This window comes from Salvelinus namaycush, chromosome 25, assembly GCF_016432855.1.
Source record: "Salvelinus namaycush isolate Seneca chromosome 25, SaNama_1.0, whole genome shotgun sequence".
In the NCBI taxonomy this organism is placed as follows: domain Eukaryota; kingdom Metazoa; phylum Chordata; class Actinopteri; order Salmoniformes; family Salmonidae; genus Salvelinus; species Salvelinus namaycush.
In genome coordinates this window covers 16,913,703-16,929,889 of record NC_052331.1, presented here as the reverse complement: position 1 = coordinate 16,929,889, position 16,187 = coordinate 16,913,703, and the positions used below count along the sequence as shown (strand labels likewise).

General features: G+C 42.8%; 1 protein-coding gene across 1 annotated transcript in view; it reads right to left on the bottom strand.

Moving 5' to 3' along the window:
- LOC120020307 (cadherin-2-like) overlaps nucleotides 1–16,187 on the bottom strand; it is an 84,080-nt gene that overhangs the window by 37,381 nt on the left and 30,512 nt on the right. Inside the window, exon 3 of the mRNA XM_038963876.1 lies at nucleotides 865–1,085. Coding sequence (XP_038819804.1) covers nucleotides 865–1,085 — 221 coding nt within the window. The remainder of the gene's footprint in view (nucleotides 1–864; nucleotides 1,086–16,187) is intronic.

The following is a 16,187-nucleotide window of genomic DNA, read 5'->3' as shown; positions in this document are numbered from 1 at the left end:
GGCAATGTAAATAAGGTATTTCAGTTTTTGTAATTTAATACATTTTAGAATAAGGCTGTAACGTAACAAAATTTGGAAAAAGGGAAGGGGTCTGAATACATTTTGAATGCACTGCCAAGATATATATATATTTGTATATATTTTATTTATTACTGTTCCCTAACCCTACTACCCCTCCCCTAATTGGAGTAAACTAATGGACAACAACACTTAGCAACACTTAGGCTTCTCTTTCCAGCTTTTACACACTATATACATTTTACGGACACAGGATATTTTACATCAGCTATCATTTATTTCTTTTTAGTCCCATTCTTCAGCTACCCTCAATCCCTCCCATCTATCCCTGAAGAACGTCCAGTTTTGATTTCTATTTGCCATACATTTTTCAACTGTGCTGTGATGTTTCACAAAAGTTCTGAACCTTTCTATTCTCATGGTTTCTATGGATTGTAAATTAAAGATAAACATTTTTGCTAAGAGCATTATTATATTATTGATCGATTGACTAAGACTTTCAGATCACCCAGCAGTGCTATTTGCAGAGTTAACTCCAGGTAAATGTTGCAATTCTTCAGCCATTCCTGAACCTGTGACCAAAAACAAGCTACGTATGGGCTGCACCAAAACATGAAGTTTTAAATAGCGAGCATCCATTCAGTCTCGCGGAACATCTACTACAATTTAGGGAACAAATCATCTGTTTATGCTCCGGCGAGGCTAATAAGCAGAATTGGATGCAACGGCGTAATCCGAATTGGAACATTCCACGTTCCACAATGCTACCCGAAGTCACAAATAAACAACAACTATTAGAGAGAGAGGGGTTAGGAGGGAGGATGCATGTGGAGGTGTTGGACGTACCTGCTGGCTCTGGCCTACAGGGGGCGTCAGTCTCACTTGGGTCTGCCATTGCTGCTGATTGGTCTCGTCCCTGGCTACGACAACTAGGGGCACTGTAGGGAGGGTGGACAAGGTCAAAGTCCTGAGAGCGTAGACAACCCCGTCAGCCTCTATCCGGAAGTCGGACGGGTTACTGCACTCGAACCGCACCAGTCCACCTCGGCCGCAGTTCACAAACTTCACTGTAAGAGAAGGAGAGGGGAAACAGAACATGAGATTGAAGCTGAGGCAACCTGGGAGCGAGAGACAGAAAGACAGCGAATAGACACTCAAACAGACAGACGGACATCCAGACTACTCCCACACCACTCACAGACTGTGTGGTATAGTCCACAAAGGTTCTCCAATTCCTCCTAAAACTCATACATTATTTATGTCAAGCTGTGCCACAAAGGTATTGTTCTAAACAGGTGCGGTAGAGAGAGAGAGAAGGAGAAAAGGAAAGAAAGCAAAAGGGGAGATGTGCATCCCTGAAGGGCACTTGCTGAATACAACTAAGACTGCTAAAATGGGAGTCTGTTCGATGACTGAATGTAATGCTTCACTGCAAGTAGGTTGTTTGTTTTAATATTAACAGAAAAAAAGGAGAAAAAAAGAAAGAAAGCTAAAATACCAAAACTTTGCCCTTTAAAACTGATGTGCTAATTAGACTGTGGCTAAATGAACTGTTGGTTCTGGGTAAATAGAAGCATCAGATTCAATAAATAAAATAATGTATTATTTTATTATTTATTATTTATTTATTTTAGCTCAAGTCGTTGCACAGTAGCTTTCTCCCCAATGACAAACGCGGATGCTTCGCCGTGGTCGGCTAGCGATCCCAACTCTCAGGGAGTGAGAAGTGTGTGATGTTTATTTCATAAGTGAGTACACATGCACACGTACACACACAGCTGCAGTGACACACACACACACACATGGCTCCTGGGAGCTCTAGTACACAGTCCCAGAGCGCTGCAGTGGCAGTGGTCTGACATCGGTTCATGTTACAAGTGAGTGACAGTGCATCTCAAACACCCCACCTGCACACACACACATCCACACACACAGACTCAGGTACACAAACACCTATGCACACGCACATGCACACATACACAAACACTTCAATATTCCAGTGCTTGTTCAGTGCCTCCTGTGTGTAAAGATTTCCCTGACAGCTCTATTTTCTGTAGCGGTGATAGAGAACAGAACCCAGTATACAGATAATACTGAAACTCCTTCAAGCTAAAGAGATCAGACGTAAAGATATCACTTCTGTGGAGGCTGCGCCAATGCCATTTTGAATTATTAAACCAGATGTGGAATGACTTTTTAAAAAAGTATTTAAAAAAAAGGGTAATCTAATCCCCCATATTGTGTTACCTTAAGGACAGAGAGTGCTATAGAGAGCTGTGCCTTCAGAGGGTCTTTACATTGGAGTCACAGCAGTGTGAGGTAGCGCATTATATGTGGAGGGAGGGAGGCTGAGCCCTGGCTCTGAACAGGACCTAAGGTTTAACCCCAGGGCCTATTGACTGGGTGCTGAGCAAGGATGTTGGTGAAAAAAGCTCAAATAGAAGCTACTATTTTTATTTTGCACACTCGCACAAACACACACACATACAGTACACACACACACATACACACACCGAAATACAATTCACTACCTACTAATAACCTTTCTGTGACATAGAGAATTAACACTGTCGTGCTAGTTGAACTAAAGAGAAAGCCTTTTGTGTTCGCTTGTTTCCGGCACTCAACATAATAAACAAAATGTACCAGTTCCTTTCTATTCCGGAACATAAAGCACAATGGCTAAACCACCACAGCAGGAGATAGAGCAATTTTACCAATGACAAAGTATTGTGAAATTCTGAAAATTGGGCAAAGCATAAAGAGAGGGGAAAAAACATTTGCTTAGTCAGACTGTTGATTTTCACAGTGGACACAAAGGTATCCAGTGGAGTGTACCTTACCGAATTAACCCCCATGTCCTCACCAAAAGCACACAGAAACAGGCATTTTTTAAAAAGGACATAATGTTCACATCATTTTCAAAAACCTGAAAACAGAGGAGAGGAGAGGGAGACCGACAGATACGTCAAGAGAAGAGAGAAAATAATGAAGGTTATAATGAATAAATACTATACAAGGACTGAGCCCTGTTGGGAGAAACAGTTGAAAGGGCCCTGGATGCAACCCATTACATTGTGCTAGACAGATAAAGCATCACATCTGCAAACAAAGCCACAGCATGGTACACTGGTCTGCTGCTCCTGAGGAATTGCCATTCATCTAAATATTGATGAAAAGCACACAAAGGTGTCTCAGAGAGTGGCTCGGCATTGTGGGGGAAAAAGCAGAGTGAACACTCTATGTAATGAAGATATACAAGATACAACGGGAGGAGAATCTATACTGTCACCAAACGCACCACAGGCCTATATATTGACCATCTGCACACTGCACAGAGATTTTTTTCAAGCAACCTCATCCAATTAGTAATTTTTTGTCTTTGAACCTGGAAAAGCAGACTTCAGAGCGCTTAGTGACCTTGGTTAGCTGAAGGTGTTTCCTTCCAGCCACCCGTCTGTAAATTCAAAGCCTTCAGGCAATCAACTCAACAGCAGTAGTCCGGCTGATGCTCAGACACATAGGCAGAATACAGAGAGAAGTGTCAGAACGGCTCAGCTCACAATGACAGCCTCTCAAAGGTCTACTGGGTGGATGAGACTGTATCATTAAAGGGAGAGGTGAGACAATCTAATTCACACGCTCTATTGCTAATGAGGTATGTTGATTGGCTGGCCGAAACACTCTGTTTGTTGTGGCCTATCGGATCAAAGAGATGATAAGAACCTGATTAGTGATAATATTGCTTCATCTTAATGATCATTTATGGGGCTAGTCGCTGAGCTGAGCCTGGTTGGTCGCTCCCAATAATTACAAACAAGGCTACAATGTTGCTCCCTGTGTGGATGTACAGTGTGTGTCTGGGTGTGTGCAATACCATGGGTTAGCCCGGTGTTTCCCAAACTCGCTCCTGGGGACCCCAAGGGGTGCACATTTAATTTTTCTCCCTAAAGCTTGATGATTAGTTGATTATTTGAATAAGCTGTGTATTACTAGGGCAAAAACCAAAATGTTGGGACCCTTGGGGCCCCGAGGACCGAGTTTTGGAAACCCTGGGTTAGCCTGTATTCGATTGCAGTGGTTTCCCTGTGAGCCTTTGTGGCACTGAGGCCTGTTGTTGGAATGCTGAGCTCCAGTTCTCTAGCTCAGTCTGAGATTTGGCCATGTGAACACCTCTGGGAGGCCCTTCAGCAGCCAGGCGCCATGGCAATCGCTGTGCAAATTCTCAGCAGGCAGCACAAATTCCAATAATAATGAATGGGGATGTCCACCGTGTGTCTATTCATTTATCAGCCCGAAACTCCCATAGCCTATAGAAGACAGGAGCAGCATTTACTAACCCTGGATGTTCCAGTTTATCTATATCTAGATTTATCGTCTCCCTGAGGTATAACGAAACTAAAAGAGATCCTCGCTGACACCACCACCACCACCACGCCCTATTAGACATGTCGTCATGGCCACAGGGCCAAGGAAATAAAGGTCTTTGGTTTGGACAGAAACGCCGATGCAGCAGAGAGAGGGGTATATACTGCTGCTGTTAGGGGGGAAGAAAACAGGCCAGTCAGCAGAAAGGCCAGTCCAACTAATGCCCCTTGCCGGGGCACAAAATTACCTCCGACTCAACAAGCCCATTCACAGGCTTATAGAAACCCCCGCAGCTGACTAGCAACACAAAAAAATAAAACAGCTAACCTCCCCAAAGTGCCACTCTTTTGTCTGTCTCCATCACGTGGTGTCGCTAACAGACAAGCACAACTACAGAGAGCAGATAGAGGGGGGAGAGAGAGAGAGAGGAGAGAGACGGAGATAGAGAGAGGAGAGAGACAGCGACAGAGAGAGGAGAGAGACAGAGAGAGATACATCATTTGCTTAATTTGCAGCGTTCTAGAGAACTGTCACACGGGAAGGCAGTTTCTTTTAAGACCTAAAATACAGTATCTCATTCTCATGCAGCCTACCTCACAATGGGAACACATAAAGAGGTTGTCTGCCGTAGCCTAACGTCGAGACAGTACATAAAATGTTCCATAGTCTTTACCTTTTTATGCCTATCTGCCAATCCAATATAGTGGCACTAAGTTAGTAAAAAGCTGGTCCCTGTAATGTGCTGTAAATGTGGCAAGACATAGCACCATGTCATGTAGTTCGTCCTGATATTACCATCATTCATCTCCAGCTGGTGATGTCACTGACAGGCGTAAAATACTCAGCATAGGTGTTTCATCAGTCGCCTGGCAGAAATGCAGACCCCGGCGAATGCTCCAGAGATAATCCTAGCGGGCAAATGCCAGGATGCCACTGATACAAATGCATTTTCATGAACACAGATCACCAAATCGAGTTCATGCTCTAACGCTGGGCCTAGATGGCTGCACTGGAGATGAGACAATGCCATATATCACATAGGCTCTAAATGAGCTGTGCTCAGCGGAATGTCCATGCAAGAGGATGTTGTTTACAAGATGGTGGCTAAGCTGAAACTTGGCTAGGTCACATGCCGGTGCCTCAATTAAAATCAAAGTGCTAAGAAAGACACTCTATAGGAAAATGAAATAGTGGCTAAATTAATAAAGGGCAATTTGACATCAAGTTTGAGACCACAAAACATTTATTTTCTGAAACATTTAGCATGAAATTAGGACTTTCTGCTATTGCACCCTTCACAATATTCTGTCCTATAATTGTCCAATTATTATATAAAAAGTGAAAGTAACACCATACTGATGCTTTTGAAGTATCATAGCTTGATACTACGCATACTTATGCATGCCTGTGTACTTCGTTCCCATTTAGGTTGTGTTTAAGCTTTTCCTCTGAATACATGTTCTATACCCTCAAGGGTAATATGCCATTTTAGCTGGTTAGCCTTTGGCTTTTTATGTCAAAGCTTTTTTTCCATCTTAAGAATCTTAAACCCATTCATTCTGCGGACATGAGGCTCGAACAGCAATGTCCTTGCGATGAGTAGCAGGGAACTATTGAGGGAAAGTAAACAGTTTACAGTTGATGTCTGGATGTTGGAATGACAAGGCTGGTCTTTGCCAGACTGGGGCCTTGCTTGAAGCGGTATTACTAATGCAGAGAACTTCAAACGCCACAGAGAACCATGTGTTAAAGGCTCTGCCTAAAATATGTACAGGATTCGCAAGAAAGAAACATGGAGAAATGTCGACTTGCCCCACTAATGTCTTTCTGCAAAATAAACTTGTGAAAAAGGAAAAGGCTATCAAAGTCACACGGGCTACGCTATAGGCAGCAGCCTTACTTTCTTATGGTGACCAACTCCCACGACAATTATGTGTTATTGCAGAAGACGTAGCCCCCTCCTGAAACTGAGGCTTCAGTTAAAGGATGAAAACACACTACCACATTGCATTGATACCACCTTTCTTTACCATGCTCGCCCACACTGGCACAAACACACTACCACATTGCATTGATACCACCTTTCTTTACCATGCTCGCCCACACTGGCACAAACACACTACCACATTGCATTGATACCACCTTTCTTTACCATGCTCGCCCACACTGGCACAAACACACTCGGAGACACAACCAGCACAAGCAGCATTATCCTAGCAGCTAGCAGCAATATCCTATGCAGGTCCTTTTCAATCTCAGATAAACTGACCTATGGGCTCTCTGGATATGCTAAACGGACCCCTGAGGGAATAAAACAGCCTTGTTCCATAAATGAGATCCCCTCCTGTTCTCCTTTCTCTTAACACTTAGCATTTCTCTCACGTCAGCACATGACCATTGGCTCTCCCGGGGGCCAGCGGACTTGCCTGACAGTCAATGTATTGGGAGGACAATAACAAGGTAAGCAGATCGACTCCCCGCCAGTGCCCAACAGTCACCTCCATTTCCTTCACAGAGCGGGAGATGCAGATCGCTTCTCTGGATCGGGCCCATTAAAGGACAAAGTCCCTGTGTTGTTTGGTCGAACCTGGAAAATTAGCCTTAGCTATCTCCATTGGGTTACCATCGTCAAATAAGGGCCTTTCATTCTCATTTCATTCTCATTGACTGGGGGTGTTTTTTCTGTACGGAATCAGAAGGACGTTCGCTGTTGTGTTCTAATTGCTATGTTCTACAGCTAGAATGTAAAAATTAGCCATAGTCATCTCCTTGTTAGTTTCATCATCATATGAGGACCTCTTATTATGAAGGCTGAAGAGCTTTTGAAGATATTTTAGTCACTGAATGAAATGCTGTCTGTTAGCTGCTGCTAGAGGGAGATTTTTTTTAAAGTAAACGGGTTAGTGTGAAAAGAGATATCACGTATTCAGATGTTCAACAGTCTTTGTTTGGTAAATGAGATGATTCTAGTGTGTTTTTGGTGTCACAGGAGCCTAGCCTAGCGTCTAGCTGGATTACTGTGTCATCGGAGCCAAGAGCTGATAATGGCTAAGCTACATCCTTCTTTACTTATCAGCAACATAGCTACTGGGATTTGGGTTCTGCGAGCAGAGCGATCAGGACAGCCGCTTGATACAGCGTTTCAGGCTTAAGGAGGGTATTAAACTGACCACATTATTAAAAGGGTGTCAAATAGCTCTCAACAGCTCTTTATGAAGACTTTAACATGGCTAGCTAGTAGCTAACTCCATTGCAATACATACAGGTGAATGGAGAGTCTCAGATCAACATGAAAATATGATATTTGAACTGCTAGGGAGCTAACACTTCTTAACACTGTCTTTTACTCTGCTTAGTAGTGTCCTGAGTTTCTTCTGACCACGTGAAACGGTCAGATCATGTGTTGAAGGAAAAATACCCACTCCTTTGAAGGAGATCACCAGCAGCAGCACATAACCTCGAGCATATTTTACACCTCCTTCACTTTCTCTGGGATCAAAGGGAGATAATGAAAACCTATTTCTTTGAAGAATTAAAACTATCGTTTTAACTGTAAAACCTTGACTAGGATAACGGAAGGGTCAGTGTGTGTGCCCATATAAAACCGTTGTAACCTCTCCTCCTTCCATTGGCATCTGACTGTAGCTGGCTGGGCCGACAATGCCCAGACACCTTTAGACAACGTTAAATCAAAGTTATTAGAAATAAAACCATTGAACTTTGTGTCTATAATTGATGTCCTTTAACCTTGCCCTCCCCCTCTCATAAAGGTCATTCAATTTTAATTGTGCTTCCCTTGTTCAATTTTAACTGCTGAACATCGCTCACTCTGCCCAATCGCCACCGTCCACCTTCCAAGGTAGGGAGGGAGGGCAGTGAAAATATATCTATGTGCGGTTAGCTCCTAAGATGCCTTTTCAAAATCTGATTGTGAATAATAAGCCACTTTCCACGTCGACATTCATTGCACCTTACTGCAGCATCGTGTATAACAGAGGCCATTTCCCACTGACCTTACAGTGGGGGAAAACACATTTGCCCAATGTTACACAGCTTTCTGCATCCATTTCAAATAGGCTGCAGTACTGTTGAAGTGCCATTACAGAACTTCTGATAATTTGACACATGCCAGCTCTGGAATAGAAGGGTGGGAACAATGCAAGAAATACTGTGCCATCATATACAATATAAATACAATTTTGCCCAAAGTAATGTATGTGATATGAACTTGTTTAGATTCACTGTCAACATAATATGATATTATATCACAAAACATTTCAAAACAAACATACAGACTCACACAGCAGAAATAGAGCCAACTGTATCTCTCATAGTCACAGACACACTGCACTAGTGACATCCAATTTTCAATCACATGTAAGTGAAATGCTTTTACTCTTAACGCTGTACTGAAATAACTGAAACCACCTCTTGAAAACCACTCTGGCACAGTAGAAGGGCAATTACTGAGTCCACTCAGTTTGAGCAACATGGTAAAAGCAGGTCAAACATGTCATATACCTGTATAAGACCTTACTTTAATGTACCAATAGTATAACTGAATCATCCACTCAGAACATGGGGCTCTCACATTTCCATTTGGACGAAATTCAGAGAATAAAGAAAACCTTGAAAGAAGAAGGGCAGCCATCAACCTTGTCATCATCAGCCAATCATTTTGAACCCCGGTGAGGAAGGCTGGGTCAAGGGCTAGAAATGGAGCCAGTCAGAGAGAGGGAACATATTTCTGTTGGCTACATAGCTGGATCACGAGGGGGCTGACCATTAAAGTGCCTGAGTGCAACCTGTAATGGGGCATTAGCCGGGGCTTTTGATCTGAAACTGAGGGCTTCAAAGCCATTCATTTTACCCCCTTGATCATTTCTGTCAGAATGCCTTTGTTATAAAAAAAACTGTGTGTCAGAGAGAAAAACCCAATGATAGAGTGAGTTGGTAGGTCCCCACTGTGGGCATGTTCATGGAGACTCTTAAGATGTTTTAATTATCCCTCCAGCGCAACGGAAAGGGGGCTGTTGTTGGGTTGCTCCTCACAGCAGGACCAGGCTGCCTGGCTAGCCTTTCAATTGTTCAATTGTTTTGATTCACTATCAACAGCGTGGCATGTAGCTGAGACCAACACTGATCAATAGGTTGAACGAACTCAAAGGTTCAGATCTTCTGATTGAGGGGTAACATTGTCATAAATAACACCCTGAGAGACATGTAGAAAGACAATGGTATAGCTGCTGTCAGAAAGTATAGCTAACACTGCCGTGGCAGAAGTATAACATAGCATTAGGGTTCGGCTGAGGCATCTGCAAGCTCAAACAGACACGATTTGCATCGCCACCCAATTCAAATGACCTCTCAGCACAGCAGCTTGTTGGGAGATATTCTGTTGGGGTGTGGAAACGGACAGACTGGCGTTGCGCAGCATTTCAGATTGTCCATTCAGTGAGTGTGTAAATGTAAAACAATGCCTTTTCACTCGTTCCAGCCAAAAACCCATCCCCAAGTGTTGCCGCGCCTCTGCCAAGTTTCAGGCACTACGCCTCTCAGCTGCTTGACATAGGTGAGATACTGAGCTTCACTTGACAATGAAATCGTTAAGGATGGGAAGGGGGCAATTAACTGTTTGTCAAGTAATTTATGTTTGAAGGCCTTTAGAGTGTTGAATTAAATCAAACAGGACTTGCTATAATTTCTGTGGTGGTTTGGAGTGGGATTTACACCACTTATAAAACAGAGTGGTGAATATAAAACAGACCCAACTACTTCAGAGGTTTAGCAAAGCTAACGAGAGAGAAAAGCTCTTGACTAGAAAAATGCTACATCATTTGAATAGTCATCATAAAATGATTGAGAGCTTGTGATGACCAAATAATGAATACCTCTATTTATTTAGATGACTAAGTTCTAAATCAATGGGAGAAAAAGCTAGCACAAAGCAGCACCATGACAATGCAGGATAAAGATCCCAAATCATAGAGAGCAATATAACTTTGATTAGTTAGGGACAAAGGCCTTCTGATTCAAAAGTAAAGAGTAAGAAGACAAAGGAGATTTCCCAGGAGCTCCGTGAGAGAGCCAGAGAGAGAGAGAGAGCGAGAGAGAGGGAGCCATTTGTACGTTATCAATTCGGATAAAATTAAGACTCCTGTACATTTGGGCGTGATTAAATTCCAACAAATTGTCCAACCTCCTGCGCTTGTGCTTGACATACAGTTCATTAAACAACGCAGTCTCGGAGCCAGCCAGCCAGCCAGCTCCATCCACCACAAATAATAAGCGTCACGCATGGCAGAGGGACCACACGTTTGGTGTCCCCGTAATCACACACATGACACGCCCGCGCATATCTACACACCACAGGCCTAACACAGCCAGATGAACCCGTGGGCCTGTGAATTGCACTGTCTAAAAGTGTTAATTCTTATTATAAGTGTCTTATAATCCTGTAATAGTATCTCATTACATAGAAAAACACATTTCAGTCCCCCAGTACGACCTCGGTGTTGAGTAACGACACAGACAGACTGCCTCTCCCTGTTAGCCTATACAGTAGCATGAGGATCAAGGCGCTCGGACAGAACACAATGAATATTTCCAATTACATGCACTAGTACCCACTATCTGTTCAACTAGTCATTTGCAGACAAGTGTTCAGATGTCAAGGCAGTCTGTCCCTTGGATATAACCCCCAAAAACACTTGGATTTAACAAACAGACTACAGATGTAGGATCTTAATTTGAGAGTTTGCTACAGCAGGAAAATGATCCTGCATCAACAGGAAATGTTAATTATCATGTGAATTATAATTAATGGACAGTTTTGTAGGGGTTGGGGGGGGGAGGGGGAATCCAATCTGAAATGGTTAAGTGGAAACTTCAGAAGCACTACAAGTTATACATTTCCTCCACTGCAGACAAGTTCTCATGCAACACAGTGATCAAATTAAGATCTTGTAGGCAATATTACAAATCCAATCAATACTATGTTGGGTGTTGTTCTATGTCATAAATGAGATTCCACCTAAACCTAACTTGTCCATAGTAAGAGAAAATAAAAAGAACATGCTTAATGTCTTTAGAGTGGTGTACTTATTGCCCGACGACACACTGAATTCATTTTGACTGTTCTACTTATCGCTACATACATTCAGTCTGGGACTGCCATCGTAGAAGTCGTTTCTGCTGACGTCAAAGTTAGGGGGGTTGTACAAAACAAGTCATCAGCGAATGGATGGTCTCTAACCAGAGTATAAAACCAAATGACTATATCCAAAATGCTGCTTTACCCATCGGTTTCTGGGACCAATCAAAATGGTTTGAATGTGTTCACATTGGAGAAGTTATTGGGGTGGAAATCAAATCCAGACTCATCTTGGAGAAGAAACGTAAGTAGGCGTGGCGTTTGGCCAGAGCGATGTGGATTTGTAGGCAGGCAAGTGCATTTAGGCTACCTTTAACAATGTGCTCAAGAAAGAAAACTGAGAAAAAAACAGCAATGAACGGGACATCAGAACAGTCTCAATTATGTCACAACGCATAAAGAACAGTTGTGTGCTGCACAGTGAAATTTAATGAAATTACGTTGAACAAACATGGAATAGACGTTGAATTGACGTCTGTGCCCAGTGGGTCTGGAGAAGACCAGAATAAGAGAACTAATAGTCTTCATAGTATGCTCGTCTCTCTTGATTGATTTACTAAGGCTAAGGAAAACACACTCAGATAAACTGTCACGCCCTGATCTGTTTCACCTGTCCTTGTGCTTGTCTCCACCCCCCTCCATGTGTCTCCCATCTTCCCCACTTATCCCCTGGGTATTTTTACCTGTGTTTTCTGTCTGTCTGTGCCAGTTCGTCTTGTTTGTTCAAGCCAACCAGCGTTTTGTGTCTCGCCCTCCTGGTTTTGACCCCTGCCTGTCCGGACTCCGAGCCCGCCTGCCTGACCACTCTGCCTGACCCTGAGCCTGCCTGCCATCCTGTAACTTTGCCCCTACTCTGGATTACCGACCTTTGCCTGACCTGACCCTGAGCCTGCCTGCCGCCCTGTACCTTGGCCCCATTGCTCTGGATTATCGACCCCTGCCTACCTTGACCTGTCGCTTGTCTGCCCCTGTTGGTACAATAAACATGGTTACTTCTACACAGTCTGCACTTGGGTCTTACCTGAAACCTGAAATAAATGCATACTTGGTGGAACGTAAATTAAGTCGTCTAGCATTGCTGTTAACAGCAAATGTATAGGTCTAATCAGTATAACACAGATGGACATCTAAGTTGTTCTCCAACATAAAACCATAAGAGGGACAGGAGATGAACATTGAATCCCATCCAAAAGAATATCCGACTGCTGCTTGGAATGTAATTAAAATACACTATCAATAAAAATGCGATATTGACACAGCCTACTTGTATTTTACATTTCCATATATTTCCAAAGAGACAGTTTTGCACCACTATATGATGGCCAGAGCCTTTCTCGATATCAAAGAATTAAACAGACAGTATCTCCCTCACTCCACCTAGCTTCCCACCCCCATTAACACCACCGACCCGTTGACCCCTGTACCACAAACAACGAGGCACTGCACAGGACAAAAAAAAAAGTTTTTTGTTTGTTTATAAAACAGTGAAAAAATCAACCCTAGTCTTCTGAGGGGCTTGCCAGAAAAACAAGAACCTGCTTAGTTAAAGAGGAGGGGGGAAAAAACTTCCTCAAAACAATGGCACTGGCAAAAGACAGAAAGAGACCGAGAGTTTTTCAAAGAAAAAGGCAGGAGGATTAGTGCAGCTGCCAATACAGAGGGTAGGCTGGGTGTGCATTCGCCAGCCACCACACATTTGAATCAATACGTGTCAAATGCCGCTTGAAACACAATTAGTGTGCCGCTAAAGAAAAATAAAGAAAAATACACACAGGGAAGATTAAAGGATGTGCACAATGTTCCTCTCAAAATCGTTAAAATTCAACACCTATACAGGCTTTTCAGACACATGACAGCTTGTTATGCGCCTGCTCAAGTCGAAGAAAGCAGAGGAGAGCAGAGCAGGGAGGAAAGCAAAGCATGCATCTGTATGAATATCCAAACACCTTCTCAATGTGTCTGTCAACTCCACTGAGCCCTTTGTGCTGCTGTGTGGGTTTCCTAAAGATATCAAGCTACAATAACTAGGATACACAACACACCATAACAGACACGGCATCTCATCTCACTACTAACCTACTTCGACCTGCTAGATACTAGATTCCACTCCCCCACCCCCCTTCATCCACCGCATAAACTTAGTGGCTCAAAAGAGATCAACCAACTGAGTGTAATGAAATTGAGAGGGGGGAGGCGGGGAAGTGAGACTGGAGGGGATGGAGTATGGGGGGTAGTGGGATCATCCATCTGTGCAAGCAATAATGTCTGTATCTGCAGGCTGGTTGAATCACACTTTCAAATGGATGGCACAGACTTCTGTAATAGCACTGATGGTCGGTCTCCTCGCTGTTAAAGTAAATAAACAAATAAATCCCGCATATACAATATACAGGAAGCTATATGAGATATCCTGTACACGGTGTTGTGTGCAGACGGTGATGTACAGTATGTATTGTAATCTATAACAGTAGCCCCTGTTAGCCTAACGGTTAAGTGCGTTGGGCCAGTAACCGAAAGGTTGCTGGTTGGAATCCCTGAGCCGACTAGGTGAAAAATCTGTTGATGTGCCCTTGAGTAAGGCACTTAACCCTAATTGCTCCTGTAAGTCGCTCTGGATAAGAGCGTCTGCTAAATGACTCAAATGTAAATATACAAGAGGAAGGAAAACACACTGCAGGTCAGTGGAAATGAAACAAGAGGTTATCTCATGTACAGACCGGATGAGGTGGATATAGAGCTTTGTTGGTGCCATCTCTACCTCCCATAAAACCTCTGAAGGGCAGATGTAGCATTCATTTGTGAGAGACGAAGGCATCGCATCTTTCCATTAAGGCCTGTTTCTCACTTTCAAATGCATGACTTCCTTTTTACGTGGCAGCAGAAGCATCTCCAACCTACAAATTGGCGCACTGTAATGTTGCAGAGTGAGTCATGGCTTAACCTAACACAGAACCAGACACTGGTAATTTAGGATGCACAAAGACCTTTTCTAAAGGGCTCTTATCAAACAGACTGTGAAGTAGATCATATTTTATCCCCTTTCAAAGATATTTGTTGGAAAATAAAATGTGTCATACATATAAGAATGTCATACATATTTGTCAATGCCACAGATATGTGAATGTATAAGATTGCCCTGATTGTATAGGAGAGCACATTATAGCTTTACTAACAAGGATAGATATGATAAAACCATGCTTTTACATACGGCTACGATGGTGTGAGTATAGATGCATTGTTACATTGGGGTATAAATGTATGGCTACAGCTGTATGTGACTAGCCTGCAGGTTTTGGTTTCAGTATGTAAAGCGGTTCAGATGGCTCAGTCATGTTGTAGGGGGATTTGTATATCAGTATGTATGGCTGTATGGCTGCAATAGACCAATTTGGTAACACTGGTATGGGGAATATGTATACCTCCATATATTTGGGTATGACTGTATGGTTGGTTGGCTGTATGGTTCAGTCATAGACCTAATAGTGACACCGGCAGTACGTACAGAACCAGTCCAAAGTTTGGACACACCTACTCATTCCAAGGTTTTTCTTTATATTTACTCTGTTCTACATTGTAGAATAATAGTGAAGACATCAAAACTATGAAATAACACATATGGTATCATGTAGTAACCAAAAAAGTGTTAAACAAATAAATATATATTTGAGATTTGAGATTCTTCAAAGTAGCCACCCTTTGCCTTGATGACATCTTTGCACACTCTTGGCATTCTCTCAACCAGCTTCACCTGGAATGCATTTCAATTAACAGGTGTGCCTTGTTAAGAGTAAATATATTTTGAATGAAATTTAAAAATATATTTTGATTTGTTTAACACTTTTTTGGTGACTACATGATTCCATATGTGTTATTTCATAGTTTTGATGTCTTCACTATTATTGTACAATGTAGAAAATAGTAAAACATAAAGAAGAATCCTTGGATGAGGTGGTGTGTCCAAACTTTTGGACTGGTACTGTATATCTATCCATATGTATTGGCATGTCTGTAAAGCTGTATATCTGTCTGGCTCTGTTCCATATGGAGAGCCCTCTTAGCCTGGTTTAATCAGCTGAACTGAGTGGGTTCAGCCCAGGATATGTAGGCCTACAGCTGTGCTTTATTAGACACAATGAAGACCAGATTAGGGGATCTGGGAAGGGGAGAACTGGGGAGAACGGGGGAGGGGGAAATGACTCCAAACACATCTGTCCTTGGTTTGTCTCGGGCTCCAAAACCAAACCACAAGCATGACCGTGTACAAATCTGTCTCCACTTGTAGAGACACAACAAGCAGGCAAGTCTGTGAAAACGTTCTCAGACCTTGGGTTGGTTTTTACACTGACTGGGGCTCCTAGGAACAGTCTGTTGCCCGGCTGTTGATAGCAAGTTAGCGCTTGCACCGGGAGAAAGGGGTTACAATGACATCCGCACGCCGCGTGGAGCCGTGTGGGGCTACAAACAAGTCATCATGTTCTAACTAATCAAGACGATGATGTATGTATATGCACAGCTATGCATAAGCACTAAATATTCACGATAAGCCCCAGAGAGAATATCACTGATGCCTCTCTCTCTCTGATTATGACCTTGATGGAAAACAGGTTGTTTCTAAAGACGAAAAACTGCTGTCTCAATGTTGTGTTTT